General features: G+C 33.0%; 2 protein-coding genes and 1 long non-coding RNA gene across 4 annotated transcripts; 1 reads left to right on the forward strand and 2 right to left on the reverse strand.

Annotated features, from left to right (window-relative positions):
* Nucleotides 1-13,748: 13,748 nt before the first annotated feature.
* LOC126694829 (uncharacterized) lies at nt 13,749-18,161 on the forward strand. The gene is made up of 4 exons (XR_007645889.1): nt 13,749-14,113; nt 16,121-16,242; nt 16,486-16,812; nt 18,022-18,161. It is a non-coding gene; the product is annotated as an uncharacterized LOC126694829 (long non-coding RNA).
* LOC126694815 (G-type lectin S-receptor-like serine/threonine-protein kinase At4g27290) lies at nt 15,063-18,715 on the reverse strand. Of its 2 annotated transcripts, XM_050391313.1 has the most exons (7): nt 17,419-18,715; nt 17,010-17,135; nt 16,721-16,848; nt 16,412-16,622; nt 15,999-16,236; nt 15,623-15,773; nt 15,063-15,507 (listed from the first exon to the last, which is right to left on the reverse strand). In XM_050391313.1, exons 1-7 carry the CDS (start codon nt 18,713-18,715, stop codon nt 15,199-15,201), a joined length of 2,460 nt encoding a protein of 819 aa, XP_050247270.1. In that variant the 3' UTR covers nt 15,063-15,198. The 2 variants fall into 2 exon arrangements, with proteins under 2 accessions (XP_050247270.1, XP_050247271.1); XM_050391314.1 differs by lacking the exon at nt 15,063-15,507 and having other exon boundaries at nt 15,641-15,783.
* Nucleotides 18,716-23,579: 4,864 nt separating this feature from the next.
* Nucleotides 23,580-25,777, reverse strand: LOC126695964 (G-type lectin S-receptor-like serine/threonine-protein kinase SRK). Its single transcript, XM_050392755.1, has 3 exons — nt 24,502-25,777; nt 23,825-23,952; nt 23,580-23,726 (listed from the first exon to the last, which is right to left on the reverse strand). Exons 1-3 carry the CDS (start codon nt 25,775-25,777, stop codon nt 23,580-23,582), a joined length of 1,551 nt encoding a protein of 516 aa, XP_050248712.1.
* Nucleotides 25,778-26,176: the final 399 nt, after the last annotated feature.

Here is a 26,176-nt window from a genome sequence, read left to right on the forward strand (position 1 = left end):
AGTAGTAGAAGTAGGGTGAGTTCTCTCTCTAAGAAGGCTAGTTCTAAGGGAAGAGAAATCAGAAGTAAAACTTGACTTGAAGCCCAAAACTTAAGGGACAACCCCCCTTAAATAGGCAAAATTTCGGAGTGAACAGTGTCATGAACAGTAAAAGTGAACAGTAAAAGTGAACAGTGATCTGTGAACAGTAATCAGTGAACAGTAATTAGTGAACAGTAATCAGTGAACAGTGTTTTTTCCACTTTTTGAAATAAAAACTTCTGAACTTTTGTCTTTCATTTGGTCCAACATGTCAGGAGAAGCATGGCAAAAGGCAAAAGGAAAGCATGCTAAAGGGAAAGCATGCATGTCTCCACCAAGTACCAAGATGCACTTTCTTTTTCTAAAAGGACTTCAAAGGTGACATTGTTGGTCAAAAGGAAGCATCATATCTTCACAACCATCATGGCTTGTGTCTTTCAATTCTGAATATTGTAATAGATCTGGCCGTTGTGTAGGCTAGACAAATAGTGGCCGTTGTGCAGGCTAGACAAATAGGAGAATCAAAATCTTCCGCAAAATCCGGGATATCATGAGTTAGTTCCGGATTTTCCGCAACATATTTGTGAATGAGAATAAAATATTTTGGCTGTTGTGCAAGCCAGACAAATAAAGTAACACCAGTCTAGGAATAGTAGTGACCTCATCAATCAGTAGAGGGAGCATCGGAGGGATAACCATCAAAAGGATCAAAAGGTCCTTGTGGAGAATCACATACATGCTCATGGTAAATAGCATACTTATTACAGAATCCACAATATAAAATTGGCTCAAACCTTGGAGTTTTTCCTGGGATGAGGAGAATGTTTAGATTAGGATGATCTTTTGTTTGTAGGTGAACAAAGGCATCAGCATAGGGTTTGGGGCCAAAAACAGCAATTCTTCCTGTGCTTCCTATGAAATGATAATTTTTCCATAGATCATGAGCAACTTCTCGAATTTGATTATTAAAATAATTTCTCCAGCATTTTGCAAGAACAAAAGGATCTTTAGAGGACAGTTGAGAATTTCCCTTAAACCATGGCCCTTGGTGAGTATAGCCGTTAATGAGAATGAGATGCTTTGAGGGTTTAACATTCATCCAGTTATCTCTCTCCCATTTTGGTAGAGTGCTCCAGCATCTAATAGTAACAAAAGGTCTTGTGGAAGAGTTTTCAAACCCTTTAATAGCATTCTGAATGATCTGTGGAAGTTGGCTGGCCTGTTTGTGACTTGTCAACTTTACAAACCGAACAAAGCCATATTCAAACATTTGAGAAAGCCAGCTAGAATTAGGATCATCATCATCATCATCTGAATCTTCATCAGTGAAATACGAACCATCATCAAAATTAATAAGGAGACCAGGAAATGGGTGTTTCTTTTCATATACTCTGAGACTGCTCCCAAAGTGGTCTTCCCATTCGAGCTGAATAAAAACATTATCACCTTCGTCTATTTCATCAGGGTGAGGAATAGTAGCAGTAACAAGTTTTCGGAAATACTTGGACCATAGGTCAAAAGACCGAGACATAGCCTTGCTATCCAGAATACGAGATTGTAAATCTGAAGGCAAGTTGGCAACAACACTTCTTAACATGGATTGGGTCTTAAGACTCAATCTAGCATAATCAGTGCCCATTATAGTCTTTTTATCCATCGAATGGATTTCCTCTTTGCCAAAGAGTTGACTAATGTAGGCTTTAAGACGGCTCACAAGAGCCTCATTTTCTGAAACAGGGTTATTTTCTGGAACAAAGTCAATATTTGAAGCAAGGCCATTTTCTGGAATAGGGTTACCAAAATGGCTCATATAAATCTCATTTTGGGCAGTAAGGTTAACAAGGTGGATTTCAAGGGCTCTAAGGGTTTTGTGAAAAACATTACTATGGTTTTTGGTAAAAGCAAACTGGAGGTTATCAAGAATGAATTTAATAGAATCTGGTAGTTCTGAATAGGTTCCATTGTGGAATTGTAGATTTTTTGATAAAAATTCCTGCAAAGCAATTAATATATCACCATTAGAGTATGTCACCTCTGCCGGGACATCTCCTTGAAGGGATGTTGATCCACTGGGTTTTACACCAGAAGATGTGCCTTCATGCATTTTAAAAGGTCGTCCCGTTGGGAACCTTTTGTTTTGAGAATAGTCCTGTGCAGGAGCTTTTCCCTTTTTCTTTTCCATAATAATCCACTTACTAGTGGTATAAATATGAATATTATTATTCCACTTATTATTTATCCAAGCATCATCAACCGATTCCTGCAAAGAAGCATTAATATTGTTAGGATAATGGATAGTTTTTAACATTTTGGTGTTATGAAAATTACCTTTAACATCATCAGAATTCATTATTAGTTCTTGAACAAGTTCATTCATGGGAGAGTCTTTCTTATAAGACAGATTATCAATATCAACTTCAAACTTTGAAGCAAATTTGAATTTTACTTTCTGTCCAAATGGATCAGTAGTAATTCCATCATGTTCAACAAGAAAGGGATACAAAGCGTTAATAAATGGCAGACCAAGAATCACTTTATCAGTCATATTTTTGACAAGAACAGAAGGAATCTTGAAACAAACATTATCATGGCACACCTGAGCATTAGTCAATTTATACTTAATTTTCATTTGAGAACCATTAGCAGAAACCAATCTTTCAGTAGATTTTTCAAAATATTTTGAGGGAATTAATCCTTCTTGAATACAGTTCATATCTGCACCAGAGTCAATCATAGCAATAACAGTGAAATGATAATCAGGAGAAACAACAATTTTAACTTTTGTAAACCATTTTGGAGGAAATAATTTATTAACAAAAGCAAGTTGGGGATTAGTGAAAGTATCAGGAGTACCTTTATCAGAAAGAAGAGCCTGTTGACTGGAATCATTTCCACCACTGTGCTCATTTTGTTCGTTACTGGATTTATTAAGATCTTTATCAAGTTTTAGCATTGTCAATTCTTGTTTAAGATTATGGTTATCACTTTTCATGCTTTTAAATTCATGTTTTAATTCATTTATCTCTTGTTTAACAATATGAATTTCATTTTGGAGATCATTAACAGTTAGATCTTTAGATTTCTTTTTATTAAATCTTTCCAAAGTTTCTTCAAAACTTATGGTTGATTTTGGTTTTTTACCAATTTCATCTCTTATCAAGTTTTTCTTAAACCTATCGAAATAATCTTTCTGGAGTTCAGGGTTTTGAATTTGATTTATTAGCTGAATTATCAATTTTTCATCTTCTTCACTCTTGGTGAGAGTATTAATAACATTGCAACATGAATCTCTACAACCAATTTTAATATTAAGAGAATCAGAAGAATCATCAGCAAATTGATAGCAAGAATCAGATGAAGAAGAAAAATCATCTTCCAAAGAATCAGACGGAGTGTTTGATTCAAGGATTCTGAATAATTCTTCTTGCACATTATCATCAATGTTTAACATGTTGAACTTGTTTTTTAACTTACCAGGTTTTTCTTTACAATCTTTACTAAAGTGTCCAGGTTTACCACAGTTAAAGCATTTACCTTTACTTGGTTTTTGTTTAACATGTTTTTTAGAAACATTTTTCTTCTTAGCATAGAAATCATTAGGTTTAATAAAGTTATTTCTGTATTTTTTATGGCTTTTATCATGTTTTTTACTTTTCTGCCTAGAAGGAGCAATAGGAGGCAGACCATATTGTTCACAGAAATTTCCCATTTCATATTTAGCTTTTCTTTTATTCTTTAATTGGTGTTTTAACAATTTTTCATCATTGCACATATTAATACCAAGTTTTTTAATAGTGCTGAACATATCACCATAAGTTAAATTATCATAATCAATAGAATCATTTTTACCCATTAAATCTTGTTTTACCTTATGAGCAAAGATAGGAGGCAGACCGTCAATAAACTTTTCTTTCCAATAAGGCTTATGGCAATCTTTCCGGAGCATCACCCTGGAAGTAAAAACATCTTGATACCATCTGTAATCAGACATAGTTGGACAACTCAAATTATTTAAATAATCAGAAACACGGGATGAAATATTAGATGGAGTACCAACAAAATGTTTGAGAATGGTATAGATCAAGGTATTAACACCATCAGGAATACCACGACCAATACTTTCATCAAAAATAGGCAGACCTTCTTCATTCTTTTTAACAGCATGTTTAATAGATTCTTTGGATTCTTCAGTGATGTAAGAATCCCACCATCCACGAAGAGTACCAGAAAAACCAGTAAGAAGCAAGTTAACAATTTCAAGTTGATCAAGATCATGGTTTTTTTGATAAGCAATACCAACCATAGACATGTGGCTCATTTTATTAATGATTTCCTGCTCAGACAAACCATCAATATTCCATTCATAGAGCTTATCAGCAGAGACAGAAAATTGTGTTTGAAAAGATCTCTCTTCAAACTGCATATCAGGAGGAGTAGGTTTTGGATACCAATTTTTTGTAAAAGACATGGGTTTGGAGTTCCCAACAAATCTTTTAATTTCTGGGAAATCATTATCAAAGATTCTTTTTGCAGGAACAGAAGAAACAGAAGAAACAGTATCAGAATCTGTATTTTCATCAGAAATAATTTCTTTTTTGGAAATAGTGAGAGCAGTTGGAGTTCTTGTAGAAGTACTAGTACCCTCAGATTTAATCTTTAGGTTAGAAAGCATTTTGTCAACAATTTCAAGAGTCTTGGACTGAGAAGTTTTAAACATAACTTTTTCTCTTTGACTGGGTAAATCAATCAAAGGTTTCTCAGTTTTAACAGGAACAGGTTTTTCGGAAACAGAAACAGATTTTTCAACAAATTTTTCTTTAATACGGTCAAGCTGTTGACCAATAATATGCAAAGATTGATTAGTAAAATTGTTTTGTTCAATAAGGCTAACAATGGGAGTTTGATCATCAGCAATTTTGAAAGGAGTGGCCTTCACTTCCTCTTTTGTCACTTCATCTTTCTTAGTAGTTATCAAAATTGAATCAAGAGGAGGATGACTAGACCTAACAATGGTTTTATCAATCTTAACAAAATTTGATTTCTTTATCACATTCAAATGTTGTTTTGAAACCTCATTATTTGGAACATAATGGTTTTCAAGAAAATCAAAAAACAAAATATGTTTTTTCAATTGATTCATCATTTCCAACCATTTTGATTTAACACGGTCTTTATCAGACTGAGCAAAATTATCTTGTAAATATTTTCTCTTGGTTTTGTTTGAAGCAAGCATAAACTCGTTGTACAAAGAATCCCAATCAATTTCAAAATCATCATTTAAAACAGTCAAAACTCTTAATTGATTTTGGTAAATAGGAGGAGTTTCAATAGGAGATTCAAAATCAGATGGAGTAAGAGAAACAGTATCTTCCTCATCTTCATTAGCAGTTTTACTAAATGGAGTGGAAGTTTCAGGTTTAGTTGAATAGTAAACAGAGCTAAATTGGGATTTATCACTTGAAATACCTTTTAGCTTTAAATCAGAGGACGTTTCCAAATTCTTTTTCAAAATTTCATTGATCTCGCGATCTCTTTTTGAAATACTTTCAGATCCAGCAAAGGAATGTCTTCCTTCGTTGATCCTCAAAGATGGATTGTTTTGAAAACTTATTTTAACAGTGCCATCAAGATATTGTTGAATATGGGTGAGATCAAGCTCATCAAAAATGGGTCTAGTAGGAGGGGTTTCTTGTTCTAGCAACCAATCCTTAGGGAGATTAACATCTTGCCATTGAATCATTTTTGGAACTTGGATTTTAGCATCAGGAGTTGAACATTGAATTAACATGGTTTTACCTGAAGGTTCTCTAGGCATTAAAGCACAAGGATTCATTTGAGTACCCATTAGTTTGTAATAAATGCAATAGATCAAAGCAAAAGGCTTACTACCCTCTTCCATGTAATATCCAGATGAGGCAATATTCAAAGTTAAAGCTTTAACAATATTAGGATCATCCAAAGCAAGAGTAAGATCAGGATAACAGTTAAAATAAACAGGACCATCATACAAAGAAGCAGTAATCATTCCAAGAATGCTATCTTTAAAAATCTTAAATCTAGCATCTCTTAAACACATAAGAACAGAAGCATTAATGCCCTTTCGGGTAAGTGGTTTAATAGCAACTTGAACCATACCAATATGCAAATAACTGAATTTTTTAGCAGCAAGGAAGTCATTAATATTCTTTTTAGTAAACAAACAGCATTTTTCATGAATTCTTGAGATAGAGAAAATTTGTTCAACAGTTCTAGCTTTGTAGGCAGAATGAAAAGTACTTTCAACAAAACTAGTTTTATAAATGGTTTTAGTATCAACTTTAGGAATAGTCCATTTTCGAAAATCAGGGATCACCTCATTATCATCAATAGTGTGATCTTCTTCATTTACAATATCAGGAGGACAACTAGTCCTGGAGCTGATAGAGGAGTTGGATCTCCACAACTTATCCATACTATCCTAGGTTCAACACTCAGTTATCATGTTTTTCTCACAACCGTTGCATTTCGTAACACATACCCTAATCAACCTCATACCTCTCATGCCCTACACGCCCTCTCTTGGCTCAAACGGGCCTTACAGCTAGGTCCTAGGAATTGACTTTACAACTAGGGTGGCGCCAACGACGGTAAGAAGGGAATACAACAACGGAATATCAAGCGTTCGGGTAGACACGGACAAGAAACAAAGAACACAACCACACTACCACCGGCCAGAAAAGAGTGGCTCTGATACCATAAAGGGGGAAGGGGACACGCTGCTGAAGAGAAGGAGACGGAAGCACAGAAGGAGATGGAAGCACAGTAATATTGTAAATGGAAATAATGTAAAGAACTTGAAAGTAAATTGCTTTCATTTATTTTGAACTATTGCTTTTATTTACTTTGAATTATATTGCTTGGCTGGTTCTACCACCTTATTATTTGTTCTTACATTCAAGTTATTTATATTCAAGCTATATATATATATACATATATATATTTATTTATATATATATATATATATATATATTTATGTATGTTAACAGGTGCCTTTGTTGTTAAACAACATCTAAAAAATTGATTGATGCTAAAAATTCTAATTTTGTAGCATAAGTCTAGCAAATTGTTGTCACCAATTAAGATAAGTAATTTAATTACTTAGTTATTATTTTATAGTTGTTGAAGTGCCACCAAACACATTCTTTTCCACATTAGTTTGTAAGCTTCTTGTAGTAGTTTTAGCATCTTCTAAAATAAAAATAAATATGTATGTATATTTATATTCATAGCAATTTAACCAAATCATTATTAAGTAAATGAAAAATGCTAAAGTTACAACAATTTGTTTTTTTTTTTAAAGAAAAAACTTACATACTAATGTGGCAAGAATATGATATGTAACACTTAAACAATATATGATGTTTGAATCAATTTTTTTAATTGGTGATATGTCAATTAGTAAAGCCTATGCAGTTGAATTTGTAATTTCTTTAGCATCACTCAAAGTAAATTAGTCATATATATATATATTTAGAAGAATTAGTCAGATTAAACCATGAGAATTTGACTAATTGTTCTAACCCTACTCGACCCACCTATAATTAATATATTGTAGGGACTGGGTTTGAGCACTTCTTTTATTGGATGAGTGGACTCAAGTCCAATTAGCCCAATACAATAAATTTATAGATGATGAGTTTAAGAACTAGGTTTTAGTGAGGATTACAACAACTAGACACGATTATAGATTGAACAGCAAGGACATGGATCGAAGTATGAAAGTCTGTCCTCGGGCCTTTCATCCGAGGTACTTAGTGTTCTTTTTCTTTCTTCAGTACTGGGTTACAAAGGTTTACAAGATCCTATGGATTGCTCCCGTCCTCTCTCTTTTTTCTCCGCCCCCTTTCCTGGAGGATTTCTCACATTATATATCCCCTTCCAGTTGATTTTGGCCCTCCATCTGTTGACCATATAGGTCACTACTCGAGTACTTGTCCATCAGTCACCTTCCCAAACCTTCAGTGAGTTGTAGCAACCAAGACCGCATTGTTCAGGGGTCATTTCCTCATTAATGCGGCCAGAATGTTAGTTGTGGATATTTAATGCGGAGGTGACAGTTTCTCCTTGAACTGTTCCTATACCATGCCCTCGTGGCTATCCTACAGTACTTGTCCTTTTTCTTGGGACGCTCTAGGAGGCTGCCATTGATGGCGGGCCGTTCTCCCCTACTAGGATCTGGGTTGGCTGAGGACACGATTGTCCTCAACGATGTTTCTAGGCCATTTGGGCCTTCTTTATTCGTCCTCGGCCACTTCTTACTACTCGGTGTGGGCCTTGGGCTTAGTATGAGGTGGGCTGGGATTGTCAAATTCTTTGACCCCACATATATCTTTTGAACCTCTCCTTGTATAATATATATAACCTATTTTCTCATTTCATTTCAATTTCAGAATTTTTTTTTTTTTGAAGCACTAATCAAATAGTTTATATTGATTTGACACAATGCTCAAGTTTGTAAGGTTGTAAATTTTCTTAGGTTTGATTAGTGCATCAAACCAACACAAATAATATCATAAATTTGTTGTTATTTGTGTTGGTAATCTTATAAATTTAATTTGTTGTTATAATGCTTTTTTTCTTTTCTTTTCTTGTGTGGAAATACTATCCAACTTGTGGGTCTAGCCTCATTCAACTTGATCTACGTGAGTTGGGTTGGACCCTTGTGATGGGTTGTAATTTTTCCAACTCGACCTTAGTGGGTTTGATTAAAAAAAGTCCATCAACCCGACCTCACTCGACCTATGCACACCCCTAACTACTAGTTATAGACTTTACAAGTTACAACATTATTTTGCTTCCTTTATTCCGTGTGAATAACTTTTACTGCGGGTCTCACTCTCAAAAAAAAAAAAAAAAAATACAAAGAAAATGAGAAACATCACAAAAAGTTTATTACTACAACAATTTCCACAACTCGCCCACATTGATACATTACTTTTTCTCCATCACTCGCAACTCTCCACGTGGATAAGTTATGACAAAAGTTGTGGTACTAGACTTATTGAAAATCTCTTTGTGATATTTATGGTTTTTGAGCTAAAAATTTCATTTGGGTTATCATTCAAAAACTAATTTTGGAAACCAAGTACACATATGGAGAAAAGAAAAAGAAAAGAAAAAAGACACATCTTTGTAATATTTTGTGGAGATGACATTAGGGCTTTAATAAGAATATACCATGTGCATCTTATAAGAATATTCCATGAGCATTTTTTCTTGTAGGGCTTTCTTTATTTTTATTTGATGTTGCCACATGGCTTAAGTTTGGACATGTGTCATTTCTATGTGAGTCGTAATAATTTAAAGACTTGACGTGTGACTTGATTTTATTTGTTGATGGTCCATTGTTGACATATCATCAATTAAAAATTGATTTGATACAAATATTTGATAATGATCAATCAGATGGTTGTGAATACATCATAAAATTTTAATATCTATAATGTGATTAGAAATTCTTATGAAATCTCTCTCCCATAATATGCGTGGCCTCTTATACCTATTGAACCATCCTTCCACATATCACCCATATACTCATCCCGGAAACTTTTTTTCCATTTAATATGGTTTGTAATAATTTTTTATTGATGTTATTTATTAAAAATAAAGCTTCATAAAATTTAGCTGCTATTATTATTATTTTTTTGGAATTGTTACTAAAATATATTCATAATTTTTTAAATCATTCCCAGAATGCACTACCAAACTACCATAATTTCCAAATGATCAACAATAAAATGTAGAACTTTTTTTTTTTTCATGATAATTAAGCTTTGACTAAAAGGTGAGGATTTGAAATTATCTTTAAAAGTTGTTTTATTTTTTTATTATTAAAAACAGTTGTTTTATTTTAAATTTTGAATTTGACAAAGAGACGTGCATAGGAATGTTATAAATACTGTTGTGGAGCCCGTCGATTTGTCCATTTAGATGAAATGTTTTGGTATTTTAGTGAACCATTTTATGGAGGTACGGCGGAAATGGCAAAGGAGGAGATGAGAGGAGGTCTGACGGTGAGATGAAGGAGAAAAGAAAAGAAGGCCAGGCGAAGGGGAGTGGAGGTGAGGCGCTGCAAAGAGAGAGGAGAGGAGGCTGGGACAGCAGCGGTGGCGGTGGCAATGGCAGAGTAGGAGAGTGATGGAAGAGAAAGTGAGGGGTGGTTGAAAGTGAAAAAAGAGAAAATAAACCTAAGACTAAAAGTTTAGGTGGCTGGCTTTAGTGACAACGCCCTTTTATATATATACTAGTTAAGGCAGCACGTGCAAGGCACGTGCTTGTCGTGAAAAAAAAAATACTGTAGTAATTAAGGTCAATTTTAGATTTATTTGTATTATAAAAAAAAGATATGAATAATTTGATTTTTAAAGTATATAGAGATTTATATTAATCAAAAGATACATTAATTTTAAGAATTTTGATAATTATGTCGAAAAAAGTTAATCTCATTCGTTTAAGAATTTTGATCAACCACAAAATTAGAATAGCTATTTAACATATAAATATTTATTTAACTATAATAGTTTTTTAGTACCTACTTGCTAAAGAAAATATATTTATTCTCTAAAAACTTCTAAGAATGATAACGAATATCATCATCTTCCAACAATAAACAGCTGAGTTTTGCTAAGAAATTAAAAAAAAAAAAAAGATAACAAAAGGCTTGTGTAATTGAATATCATCATTCTAACTTTCTAAGAATTTTTATCATTTAAAACTCAAAATACGTAAAGAAAATTTTTAGGATGTTAAAATTTAGTAGGAGTAATTTAGACATTACACAATAAAATATTTTAAGAATCATAAACTTTTATTAGAGTTTAACTGAAAGTATAACAATATGACATATTTGTTTTTTTTCCAAAATATTAAGGAAAAAATTGCATGATTTTAAAATTTAAGGAAGAATTGTAAACTACCCCAAACATAAAGGATGAAAAATATTTTTTTCCTAAGTTTTTGTTTTTGTTTTTTTGTGCAAAACTATGTGTTTTTACTTAAAATAGTATGTAAAGAAAAAATATATATACAAAATGTCAACCCAAAAATATTGTATGTGAAATAGTGAATTTTGGCTCAACAAAATTGATTAAGCCAACAAAAAATTTCTAAAAATACAACAGAATGACACAATATTTTCATAATACCTTTATAATGTTGTTATATTTTATTTTAACTTGTAAAGAATTGACAGCTCAGCAATTTTGAAAATATTGTGACAATATCAAGATGTCTTAACATTTTTCACAAAAAAAAATGTTATGTCTATGACATTTTCACAACAAATTATGAATAGTAAGTTACTAAAATATATATAAAAGAAAAAAAAAGTACAAACAGAAGATTGAAAAAAAAAAAAAAGGAAAAAGACAAAGTGGCACTATAGATGAACAGTGTAAAAACACTGTACGCACATTCATGCTTTTATATATAAGATATATATATATATATATATATATATATATATATATACAAAACATTATTTTCAGTTGTGGTTAGTTGCAGTTTTATATTTTATTATTTTATTTTGACTTATAAGAAATTGACACCTCAATAATTGTGAAAATATTGTGAAATTTTTTATGTCAGTATAATAATATATATATATATATACACATATACAAAACATTTATTTTCAGTTGTGGTTGGTCGCAGTTTCATATTTTATTATTTTATTTTGACTTATAAGAAATTAACACCTCAATAATTGTGAAAATATTGTGAAATTTGTTGTGTCAGTATAACAATATATATATACATATACAAAATATTTATTTTCAGTTGTGGTTGGTCGTAATTTCATATTTTATTATTTTATTTTGACTTATAAGAAATTGACACCTCAATAATTGTGAAAATATTGTGAAATTTATTGTGTCAGTATAACAATATATAAAAAAGGGAAAAGAAGTACAAACGAAAGACCAAAAAAAAAAAAAATGTACCTACTGTAGCTATAGTGCCGCGTGGTGTTGTAGCAACTGTTCAAAACTTGGGGAAAAAAAAGCCAAATGTACATTGTACGTGTATTTGCGCAGTTGTGGTTGGTCACAGTTTCATATTTTATTATTTTATTTTGACTTATAAAAAATTGACACCTCAATAATTGTGAAAATATTGTGAAATTTGTTTTGTCAATATAATAATATATATAAAAGGAAAAAAAAAAAAAAAAACATACGGAGTACTGAAGAAAAAAGGGGAAAAAATGTAGCTACTGTAGCTATAGTTGCCTCTGGGTACTGTAGCTACAGTTGAAAACATTAAAAAAAGAAAAAGAGTTCCTCACGAAACAACTGTTGCCGCTACAGTGCATGCACAGTGCAAATACACTGGATGCACAGTACAGAAGTACTGTAGCGGCATAGCCGCTTTTTATATATTAAGATATATATATATATATATATATATATATACATATATATATTTATATTTATATATATTTATATATAATAGAAATTTTATACTAGCATAATCTAAGTGTATATGTTTGAAGTTTTTTCTTAGAGACTTGAATCCCAGCACTTACCCCCCACACTCCATAAGTACTTATACTTATAGAGTGATTATTGCATCAAGGGTGTGCAGTGGTAGTGACAACGCTTTTAGTGAGGAATTTTTTGGTCACTAATTGAAGAGAGAGAAAGTTTGTTTTCAGCTTTGGCTGCTCAAGCTACTGCTTTCTCTGGTTTTGGGACTCTATTGAAGTGGCTACAATGTGCATTTTGGTTTAAAAGATAGGTTTTCATAGTCCGTTTGGATTGAGGGAAAGGGAGAGGGAGAGGGAGTAGGGTAGAGTAAATTTAGTACAAAATTAACTTATATTTAGTCAACTCTACTCTATTTACTTCCACTCCTCCTCCTTTCCCCCTTCATCCAAACGGCCATTAGTGTTTGAGATGGAAAGTTGTGATTAGTGAAAAAAAATTTTAAAGTGTGTCACGTTACTTCTTTTACGGTTTTGTGGTGGGGCCAAAAATGGTAAGATGGGCTTTGGTATCAATTCTATGCAAGTATTTTTTATGAGCTTTGGTATGTTACCTTGCTAAGCAAGTGGCTGACAGATGTGTTTAGTTTGTAAGGCCCACCCAATGAGAAATTTACTGCTACAATGACATTGCTTTGCCATGGCAATTTTCATTTTTATTATTTGATGTTTATTATTTTTAATTGATAACTTTATGTTTTAAAATTGTAAAACTTATATATATATATATATATATATATATATATATATATATATATTAGCAGTAATCTCAAAATGTCATGAAACAGTATGTTGAAATAAATTAGTATCGAAACATTTTATTTCAATGGACAGCCCGAAATGGAGTCCAAAACCGTATTTATAACATTGGATGAAATGTTGGACCGATGAAATTGATATATTTTTAAATTTATCTAAAATTTAGGAATTTTAAAATAAGAAGGGATGCTAGGAATTTGAGAATGTGAGTAGTGAAAATATTTTTTTATCCCTAAGTTGACCATTTGACCAAAAAGTTGAAAACTAATTTTTAGGGATAAAGTGGAAAATATGGAAAAGTGGACATCTCTTGTTTGTTCTCTTGATATATAGATATATAGAGATATCAAAATATGATGAATGAAATATAAAATTAAATAAAAAAATAAAAAATTATTATTTTTGGGTACAAGAATAAAAATTCTTTGCATCCTATATTTCATCGATCATAGTTTTCCTTCCACTTAACATTTTCTCTTGAAATGAAATAAAAATAACACCCGTCATATTGCAATTGGAAGAGAACACCCAAGGAACGGCAGCAGAGTATCCCTCTTCTCCGAGCAGCGTCTTGGATTCTCTATGTTACCTCTTCGGGTGGGTCTTTGGTTGTGGTGCATTCAGCGTTTGACAATCATAAAGGTTCAATTTCCGTGGGTCTTGGGTTGGGCGATCTTGGTGAATTTGGTTGAGGTTTCAGCCAAGGTGGTGGTTCTGGTTCTTCGGCCGGTTTGGAGGACTGGGTCATGCTCGTTTTGTCGCGACGAAGAAGCAAGATATTTGAAGTGGCTACATTGAAAAGCTTCATGGGTATTCTCTTTTAGCGCAGTCCTTTGTCTCTTTCAGCTTACATAGATGTTGATTGGGCTGTTGATACCCTCTAAACTCTAAAGACAATCTACATCAGCTTAGATTTTTTGTCTTGTCTTGGCATTAATCGCATTACTTGGTCTGCCAAGAAAAAAACTCACACTATCTTACTCCTCCACTGAAGTTGAATACCAATCATTGCTTCCACTGCTACTTTAGTTATGTTGGCTTTGTACAATTTTATAGGGCTTTGGGTGTTTCATTCATCATATTCCTCAGATTTGGCGTGACAATGTTTCGGCACTTGCCATTGCCACAAATCATGTCCAGGGGTGGAACATGTATGAAAATTCGAACCAATTTGAAAGTGTCATACAAGAAATATGAAAAGTTAATAACATTCTAGTACTGATCATGTCTGATATATTTACCAAGGGCTTATCTTCTCCGCGTTTTATTCAATTAAAGAACAAACTAATGCTTACTTATATGCTCATTAGTTTGAGGGGAGATGTTAATATTACTGATGACACTTGCACCACTCAGCCTGTTGACACTCACAACACAGTCAAGATTGTAGCAGCTGCTGAGTAAAATTAATTGCTTGGAACTAACAATTAGTTATGGCTTGTACTCCCATGTGTTTTATTAAAATGTGTTTATATACCAATAGTGTGCAGATCACATGCTCATGTGAATAGAATCATTCTTCTACAGTTAATCCTCCCTTCATTTTATCTTTGTTTTCTGCTTCCTCTGGTTCTGCACTTACTGCTTTTGTGATTCAAAATCTCTGTGCACTTTAAATAGGATCCATGGTTTATATATCAAGAAAATGCCAGAGAAGCCCATAAGTAAACGTTTTAATTATTTAGATTTTAGATAATAGTCCATCCATTCAATTAAAGAAAATAAAGAAAAGTTCACTAGTTTTACACACCCCAGCAAGTAGCAACTATGAACCCCCAAATGATATAATTTAAATCTGAAAACAAAAAGATGCCAAAGAATCTAGTCCCAAATGCACTCCTAAATACTTCAAAACTTTCACGTATAACATCTCATGCAAGCTATTTATGAATTCCCTATCTAGCTTCTGGCAAAGTTATAGTTACTGCATTTTCTGTGTTGGATTCTTCATTTCTTGATAATGCACCTGCATTGCCGGAACTTCTTTCTATGAAAAAACCAGGCTGTTTAGGCTGAGGCAGAATTGCTTCCGCATTTGTTAACATAGAAAGCACACAAGACATTATCGGCCTGTCTTCAGCGAACTTTTGAACACATAGTAAACCAACATGAATACATCTTAGTACTTGGGATCTTAAATGTGAATCCTCCAAACATGTATACAATAGTTCCAAGGCCCTGTCCTCCTTCCACAGCAACCATGCCTAAAAAAACAATTATATTATAGATGCTTACATAATTTTCCAAAGGGGGGAACATAGAGAGAGAGAGAGAGAGAGAGAGAGAGAGAGAGAGAGAGAGAGAGAATTTTGAACTTACATGTCCTAGTAGGTTATGATGGTGATCGGCATGAAAAAAGTTTCGATTTTTCATGCCACTCACTATCTCTAACATAAGCACACCCAAGCTAAAGACATCAGATTTCACTGAAAATGTTCCGTCCACTGCATACTCTGGAGACATGTAGCCACTACATGAAACTATAAAATATTAGTTTTAATATTCTTATTGTTGTTGTTGTCATTATTGGTAGGTTACATGAACCGGTACATCTCTAACTTTAACCCATGATATCACCCTTCATACCATGTTTATGAGGGAAGGAAGGTCATTTGGGTCAGAGACTTAGAGCACATTGATGAAATGTTGCTACTGTTTGACAAACAAAAATATAGTTCCATTTTATAATACTTACTGTGTTCCAACAACTCTTTCTGTTTTCATTTCAGATTCATCTCCTCCAAAAGTTCTTGCTAAGCCAAAATCTGATATTTTTGGGTTTAAATTGATATCTAATAAAATATTACTCGCTTTCAGATCCCTGTGGATAACTTGAAGTCGAGAATCCTGGTGTAGATAGAGAAGTCCTCGCACAATCCCCAAAACAATGTCAAGACGCTTTGGCCATGTCAGCAGTGCACTCCCATTTTGTTCTGCATGTAACTTTTTCCCTTATTACCATGATCAATGATTATTTTCAGTTCTTTACTTGTTTTGAAAATCATTTGGAGGACTCTATTCAAAGATATGATAGGTAATATACTCAGGTACACAACCTATAAAAGAAGGAAAGCAATAATAACACATAAAAGCTCATTAGAATTGTACCAAAAATGAAATAATTCAAGCTTTTGTTGGGCATGTATTCATAGATTAACATCTTTTCATCTCCTTGGATGCAGTAGCCTAAGAGCCTGACAAGATTCCTATGTTGAAGTTTGGCAATGAGAACAACTTCATTCTTGAACTCTTTGAGACCTTGTCTTGAATCCTTTGACAGCCTCTTCACAGCAATATTTTGTCCGTTAGATAGATGTCCCTGCAAATCATCACATAAAGATGCATGTTTCCTTTTGAATTTGCATAATATCTCCATACAATTTGTAACCTGTATAACATATTCAGAATTCTTTTTACCTTATAAACAGGACCAAATCCACCAGCCCCAATCACATTTTCTTGAGAGAATTTGTTTGTTGCAGTGGCAACCGTTGTAAAATCAAATAAAGGTACCTCTATATCTTCTTTCTTTCTTAGAAGGCCTACTGAAAGCATATATAACCTTATCAGGAACAGCTTTTGATTTTAGTCTAAGTAAGCTTTATCATGATCACTTCAATTGATCTAGCTTTTGCATCATTTATTATTGCCAAGCATGGAAGTTTATACTTTTTTTATTTTTAATACAATGGATAACTGTACTTACATCTTCTACTTGTTATCTTCCAAGTTATACACCAGTAAATAAACCCCAAAGTAAGCATTCCACAAATGACTGATACCATCAGGACGACCACCGGACCTTCCTTCACGTTTGATTCGCGGATTGATCCTAGAACAGACAACAATTAAGATATTTGTTCATTTTGCTTGAATCCTAATTCATTAGGGTAACAGTATTAGATCTTTGCTTCCACCAGTCAGGTTTTATTATAAGTTAGTTGAGAATGCTAATACAAGCATAAATAAAACTATGGCTTGAGAACTTATACTGAACTCTATCCTGCTATAGATTATAAGACCCTCTGCACCATGCTGGCCAAGGTCTTTGTAGATGAAGACTGCATATGCTAATATGTTAGAAGTGAGTGTTAGAGAGCAGAAAGTGCACTTACTTAGTTCTGAAGTAGCCAGTCGTATATAGAGATCTTGCCCGGGATTTTCTTGGTTATACCCTCTAATATCAATCAAATTCCCAAACCAGATCAAACAGCCATTGCCTCCCCCATTAATATCTGAATTTGCATATGCTGTACATGAACAGTTCTTCAAGCACTCTGCCTCGCATTCCTTGGTGCTCATAGTCTTGTTTAACCAAAACTCTAGCAAGTCAGGCAACTTCACCCACTCAAGCTTCATGAAACTATCTTTCCTCAGGCATTCCAGTGGGGTTCTCCTTACACATCCGCTTGAAGAATTGAGCAGTTTCCATTCTTCTGGTGATTTGGGGATGAAACCTTCCAAACATTCGCAAGTTGATTCTTTGTAACTTCTGCAAACACTATTAGGGCCACACTGCCCATAATTGTCACACATGTCATTCGGTACTGCATCCATGGTAGTCCATTCAGTGCTTCCCTCCATCAATACAAAGCGTTGGAGGATGCCTGACTCGCTCAGTGTTATCCTTGTAGAAACCAACTTGTTTTTAGGTTCATACATATATCCCACCATGTCATTTTGGGATGCTAATATGGGAAAGAAAAATTGATTTATAGGCATAGGAAGACCGCTGAATCGAACTCCATTCCAAGGTCCAGTGCGAAATTTTTTCATCGTTCCCCTTTTTATAAATATTTGAGGCAACCCCTTGTAATCAAATTTGTATGTAGAGTCTCCTGGAGATGCAATATCTGAGTCTTTGCAAGATGTCAAAAATCGGTTTAGACCATTGCTCATGTCCTTTCCTATGATCATGCCTGGTAACCACGTGTTTATCGGGTAATCATAGCTCTTCCACAGATAGCTTTCAGAGGTTGAAGTTACTTTGTCTATAAGAACAAGGTTACCAGAACTTAAAAGTTGAGCAACTGGAATCTGTGCTGGCCTGGATGGATTTGAATACCAGATAGTGTGGTTGCTTTGGTTGAGAAGAACAAGTGTTCCACTGTCGCTGATGGTGAAAATTGCAGAAGGATCTGTGACTGGGCTGTTCTGGTTCGCTATCCACACAAGTACACCCGGGGTCTTCTTGTACCATATGCCCAAGTACCAGCTCTTGTTGTTGCCTGAAGAGAAGAAGCCTAGCTCAAAAACTTTGTCTGAGGAAACTAAAGTCTGGATACCGCTAATTGATTGCCCTGGACTTATGGTGTCAGCTGCAATGCAAAATTGCAACAAGGTTGATGAGAAAGCAATGAGACAGTAAAAGAATGAGGGAAGAGCAAGTGTCTCCATTAACAACCCCCTCATTTTTTTTTTCTTTTTTCGGCTGAATGAAAGAACCTTATTCAGTCCGAACTATAAAAGTAGTTAACTGCTGCTAATAGCAGAGAACAACCAAAATACTAGTTGTTAGCAGCTGCAAATCAAAACAAAAGAATTGCGTGATGAAGGGCTTAAATTTAAATAATCTACTAGCCCATTCATCACGATTCTAAAAACAAAGACTGGAGGACCTAATGGGCTTGTAATTCTAGTCATATGTGATTGTGAATTGTGATGATGTTACGATATTCGTGAATGACTTCTAACATTCTATTTTTCCAACACGTGAAGCCCGAATTCAAAACTGATTTATGTTAAACGTGGGGACCTCTTTTAGTATTAGTCTGGTTGGAAAGATTCAACTCGTTCTCTTTCTTTCGGCAATAATGTTTTTTAGAAAATAAATTATTTTTCAAAATTTTTTTTTTTTTAAACTATTTTATTTTCCTACGTTTAGTAGTAACTTTAAATGAGTTTAAAAAAAATCTTTTAACTTTCTTTATTTAGCTTAATGTGAGATAGAGTTGTTTTCCAAAAAAAATTAGTGGAATATAATCTATAAAAATAAGTCATACTTTTTATGTTGACCAAAAATAATTTTCTTTTGACTTATTTTTTCTAATGCTATGAAACACTAGAAAACACGAAAAACTACAAACAGAGCATAAGGGATGACTGAAAAAATGTGAGAGAGCATAATGGATGACTGAAAAAAATATGAGAGAATAACGAAGAAAAAATTATTTTTATAAGTGTTTTGTTGGAGAGAGGAGATGATGGAAAATTGGTGTGACCAAGTATTCTATCCTAGGCCTACCAAAAACCAATATCTTCAATTTGAAGAGAAAATGAAAGAGAAGACAGAGCGTTATTGCGCAGAACAATTTTGCCCCCCTTTCCACGTTAGTAGACTTCAGCCACAACTTTTTTTTTTTTTTTTTTTTTTTTCCCTGCCTGTGCTTCTATCCTATTACAATTAACTTTAAGTCTTTAACTTATTATTATTATTATTATTTTTTTTTTGGTCTTATCCAAAATCTAAATGAGCAAACTACCAACGTTTTAACGTTCTCGACAATTCATTTGAGACTTTTTTTTTCTTTATTTTTTAATATTTTGTTTTAGCCAATTTAATTAATCACATTTTTATATATAAAAATAAAGAGATATAAATAAGTTAAAATAAATTAATAATTATAGTGTCAATTTCATAATGTGTCCAATTATTTCTTATCTTATCTATATAATAATTAATAGACGAAATGTTTTATTTTTTGTTGACCATTCTTCATTGTACCACTTGGCTACATAATTTACTGCTACGTTCTCTTTAAAACACTAAACAATTGTATCTTTTCGGTGGTTTGCTTATTCAGTTTCAAATGCCACGTATATATTTAAAAATACCAAACAATTATACCTTTTTATTTTGTCCACTAAGTTTTAGTATCTATTTACTATTTCACATAAGATTTATATATATCACCTGTTCATAATTTAATTTTATGACGATTGGAAAAAATTTTGCGTGTGTTTTATATCATTTGAATCAATCGCTGGTGCTTGCATCTGATTCTGCGAGAGGATTTGTGAATTTTGCATGGTATTATGATTTCAGTTTGGCTCTTGTGTATGATATCCGTTTGTGACGATGATTTGCTTTGGAAATTTGCATTGCTTCAAAGATTTCCTTGGTTAGTAACCATTAAGAACCTTTAGAACTAATTGGTTTTTTTTTTTTTTAATTATTATTTATTGTTATGAATATACAGGCAGATTGTCTTTTGATTATTGTATATTATATTTATTTTAACATGTTCAGGAATAGATGCATTTCTTGGCCATGGTTATATTATATTTTATATTTTATTCAAGTGCTTAAATACTTGTGTATTACAAATGGCTATTATATACCTGTTGAGTTTATGAATGAATCAATATAGATTATCTTGGTTGGAGATATTGATGACCACTCCTTATTCATAGAAACACACAACAAAGTTTATTAGGTTTTACAAATAGGAATTTTGGAGAAGACACAGGTTTTTTGTGTTTCTATGAAAGATGAAAGAGAAAAATTTGAGAAGAAGTTATCAAATGAGAGGATTATGACCCTTCAATAGACAAGTTTTCATTCAATATGCAATTTTTCGGCCAATAATCATTTTTTCATTCAATAAGTACCTTTCCAGTCAATAGGAATATTTTCATGCAATAAACACAATTTTCAGTTAATAGGAACATTTTCAGTCAATAGGCACATTTTTGGTCAATAAGTATCTGTAATATATATCTAAAATGAAGGGTTATGAGTTATGACATTTCAATAGGTACCTTTTGGTATATCTAATATGAAGAGTTATAACATTTCAATAGGCACCTTTTAATATATATTTAATTTGAAGGATTTTGACTTTTAATAGACACCTTTTAATATATCTAATTTGAATGATTATGACATTTCAACATTTTATCTATTATTATTTGCTACAAAAAACTAATAAATAAAATAACATTGCTTTCTTCTACCTAACGGATAAAAATTTATACTATTTCTTTCAATATCATTTTTTTTTTAATTTCATATATTTTTACTTACTACTTAAAAAAAATGGTTTTTTTTTCCCTAAAACTCATTTAGTAGTTATTATCGTGCATCGCCCGGGTTAGCAACTAGTATACTATATAATTGAGGCATAAAAATAAATTCATACAAACTACATTCTTTTTCACAATTTAAGTATAAACCCATCACTAATTGAATAATTATTACATAGTGTCAGCTTGTGTTGATAATTAATCTTTACTTAAAAGAGAGGGGAAAAAAAAAAAACTCATAGGATTGCATCGAATATTTCACTAATGTGGACTCCTAATCCACTAAGAATACATTTTAAAGAAAACAAACAAAACAAAAAATTATGATACCATGTACCAAACGAAAATCACATTCTCTAATTTTAATCATCTTCATTTGGTACGTCACTGGCTCAGAGTTACAATCCCACACATATAAAAAAAGACCATAAAATCTTATCCCAGAAAAAAAAAATGTGGGTTTTCTTATTGGGTGCAATGCGGTTAATCTATAATCTTTGATCTTGGAGAGGAAAAAACCTTGTGGGCCCAAAATGATTGTGCTGGTACAAATCCCACAAGCCCAAAGTAGTCGAACCGAGCAACCTACATCAAAAGTTGATGGCCGAACCTCAAACATGGCCACAGGCACGGAGCCCAAAGTAGTGACTCTCTTAAGTCTTAGCCTTTTTTTTTTTTTAATTTTTTTTTTACCTATCCTGGCTACCTTGAACCAGCCACTTTCACAATCACATTCCCACACACTCAGAATCAGGTTTTGAACACTAACATGAATTTTTTTTGTGATCAGTTTAAAAATATGAATTATTTATTTATTTATTGCTATGACAGATCTTTTTATTTATTTTTTTTTTTTTTAATTATGGAAAAGTTGGTTTGCCCTTACAAACTATCATCAATCTTATCTGTTTGTCTCTAATAACATCCATTCGGATTTGTTTTTCATAAATCTAAAAGAAGTAACATTTAAATTTGTTTATTTTCTCCAACCTTTTCTGTTAGTGCTCAATAAAAAACTTGATATATCTTTACAGGAGCAAAGCCTTTTGCAGTCTTACTTTAATCAATATATATATATATATATATATATATATATATATAAAAGCAGAGACCTTATGTGAGAAAGTATGAGATTCTGCCAAGTGGCACATTGTATGACATTTTTTTTTTTATTTAGGCTTCCACCTTATCTAAATTTAGCAATTATGTCAAACTATTAAATAATGGCAAATGCATTTATTTCAATGGATTAATAAAAATTATAAAATTCAAAGAATTTGTATACATTTATAACTTTACATGCTTTGAATAGATACAGATGGATCTAAAAAGTCATGGGAAACATAGGAATTAAGAAAAAATTTCAATTTTCTTTTCAATTTTCTAAATAAGACTAACTTCAATGCAGAATTTCAAGAATTGGATTCAATGAATTAGGTAAATATTATTTGTTTCTACATTGGTCTTATATAAATCCCCATTTCCATTGGACTTAAAAATTAAACTTCCTCTATCGTCTTTGCTAAAAAAAAAATTAAACTTCCATAATTTTTCTCACAGTATCTTTGTTTTTCTTTCTGAGAGGTATGTTAATTTTCAAAATATTATGTTTGTCTTAAATATTTTGTTTAGATTTTATGTATACATTTTTACTTATGTAGCATTGTAATGTATTTAGACTTATCTTTTCATATTATGTGTCAATTTATATTTTTGGTTTTTTGTATGATGCATATACTTGGTAAGGATAGTTTTTGGCTACTCTTAGTTCAATTAAAATTTGGAGGTTAAATTGTGATATTATTGCATCCCTATAGCATTTTTTTTTGGTTGTATCATGAAATTTTAGAAGTTTTTATAGCTAATTGATATATAAAGCATAAATCATACAAGAAAGACACCTAGGAACCAAGAAGTTTGCAGGTGACAATGTGGAATGTGATCTAGTGACATTTCTTGATTGCATAAATTAGAGAAATTTCCCCCCAATGTATTTAGTTTGAATTTAGTTTTAGTAAAAAACTTCATAGATTAAGTGTGACTAATAATAATAGTATTCATGAAATAAATGGATCATAAAAAATTTCTTACAAGATTTATCAAAATGCATTGTGCATTGTGCGAAATATCGGCTAGTTATACTAATCGTGTGATAGAAAGTTGTAAGCAATAGCAATTGTAGCCAATCTAATTAAAGTTAATTCTATCTTCTTTCTTGCTTTCAAGGCCTATTTATGGATGATATCCTGTTTCAATTAATTACTTGGATATATTTTTCAGTAACAAGACCACTCAAGGTGGATGGTAACAGCTTAAGTTTGTTCTTCTCTTCCAAGGTGTGGAGTAGAACTAATAGTTTAAATTCCTTCAAAATATTTTGTCCGTTAGATGGATGTCCCTGCAAATCATCACATAAAGATGCATCTTTCCTTTTGAATTTGCATAATATCACCATACTATTTGTAACCTGTATAACAAATTCAGAATCCTTTTTACCTTATAAACAGGACCAAATCCACCAGCCCCAATCACATTTTCTTGAGAGAATTTGTTTGTTGCAGTGGCAACCGTTGTAAAATCCAATAAAGGTACCTCTACATCTTCTTTCTTTCTTAGAAGACCTACTGAAAGCATATATTACCTTATCAGGAACAGCTTTTGATTTTAGTCTAACTAAGCTTGATCATGATCACTTCAATTGATATAGCTTTTGCATCATTTATTATTGCCAAGCATGGAAGTTATACTTTTTTTTTTTTTTTAATACAATTGATAACTGTACTTAAATCTTCTACTTGTTATCTTCCCAGTTATACACCAGAAAACAAACCCCAAAGTAAGCATTCCACAAATGACTGATACCATCAGGACGACCACCAGACTTTCCTTCACGTTTGATTTGCGGATTGATCCTAGAATAGACAACAATTAAGATATTTGTTCATTTTGCTTGAATCCTAGTTCATTTTGCTTCCACTGGTCAGGTTTTATTATAAGTTAGTTGAGAATGCTAATACAAGCATAAATAAAACTATGGCTTGAGAGCTTATACTGAACTCTATCCTGCTATAGATTATAATACCCTCTGCACCACGCTGGCCAAGGTCTTTGTAGATGAAGACTGCATATGCTAATATGTTAGAAGTGTGTTAGAGAGCAGAAAGTGCACTTACTTAGTTCTGAAGCAGCCAGTCGCATATAGAGATCTTGCCCGGGATTTTCTTGGTTATACCCTCTAATATCAAACAAATTCCCAAACCAGACCAAACAGCCATTGCCTCCCCCATTAATATCTGAATTTGAATATGCTGTACATGAACAGTTCTTCAAGCACTCTGCCTCGCATTCCTTGGTGCTTATACTCTTGTTTAACCAAAACTCTAGCAAGTCAGGCAACTTCACCCACTCAAGCTTCATGAAACTATCTTTCCTCAGGCATCCCAGTGGGGTTCTCCTTATACATCCACCTGAAGAATTGAGCAGTTTCCATTCTTCTGGTGATTTGGGGTTGAATCCTTCCAACCACTCGCAAGTTGATTCTTTGTAACTTCTGCAAACACTATTAGGGCCACACTGCCCATAATTGTCATACATGTCATTCGGTACTGCATCCATGGTAGTCCATTCAGTGCTTCCCTCCATCAATAAAAAGCGTTGGAGGATGCCCGACTCGCTCACTGTTATCCTTGTAGAAACCAACTTGTTTTTAGGTTCATACATATATCCCACCATGTCTTGGGATGCTAATATGGGAATAAAAAATTGATTTATAGGCATAGGAAGACCGCCGAATCGAACTCCATTCCAAGGTCCAGTGCGAAATTTTTTCATCGTTCCCTTTTTTATAAATATTTGAGGCAACCCCTTGTAATCAAATTTGTATGTAGAGTCTCCTGGAGATGCAATATCTGAGTCTTTGCAAGATGTCAAAAATCGGTTTAGACCATTGCTCATGTCCTTTCCTATGATCATGCCTGGTAACCACGTGTTTATTGGGTAATCATAGCTCTTCCACAGATAGCTTTCAGAGGTTGAAGTTACATCGTCTATAAGAACAAGGTTACCAGAACTTAAAAGTTGAGCAACTGGAATCTGTGCTGGCCTGGATGGATTTGAATACCAGATAGTGTGGTTGCTTTGGTTGAGAAGAACAAGTGTTCCATTGTTGCTGATGGTGAAAACTCCAGAAGGATCTGTGACTGGGCTGTTCTGGTTCGCTATCCACACAACTACGCCTGGGGTCTTCTTGTACCATATGCCCAAGTACCAGCTCTTGTTGCCTGAAGAGAAGAAGCCTAGCTCAAAAACTTGGTCTGAGGAAACTAGAGTCTGGATACCGCTAATTGATTGCCCTGGACTTATGGTGTCAGCTGCAATGCAAAATCGCAACAAGGTTGATGCGAAAGCAATGAGATAAAAAAAGAATGAGGGAAGAGCAAGTTTCTTCATTAACAACCCCCTTATTTTTTATTTTTTTACTTTTTTGGGTTGAATGAAAGAACCTTATTCAGTCCGAACTATAAAAGTAGTTAACTGCTGCTAATAGCAGAGAACAACAAAAATACTAGCAGTTAGCAGCTGCAAATCAAAACAAAAGAATTGCGTGATGAAGGGCTTAAATTTAAATAATCTGTTAGCCCATTCATCACGATTCTAGAAACAAAGACTTGGAGGACTTAATGGGTTTGTAAATTCTAGTCATATGTGATTGTGAATTGTGATGATGTTATTTCTAATTCAAACAGAACTTTCTATTTTTCCAACACTTGCAGCCCGAATTCAAAACTGATTTATGTTAAAACGTGGGGACCTCTTTTAGTATTGGTTTGGTTGGAAAGATTTAAGGCT

This window comes from Quercus robur, chromosome 8 (assembly GCF_932294415.1).
Source record: "Quercus robur chromosome 8, dhQueRobu3.1, whole genome shotgun sequence".
NCBI classification, from domain to species: Eukaryota; Viridiplantae; Streptophyta; class Magnoliopsida; order Fagales; family Fagaceae; genus Quercus; species Quercus robur.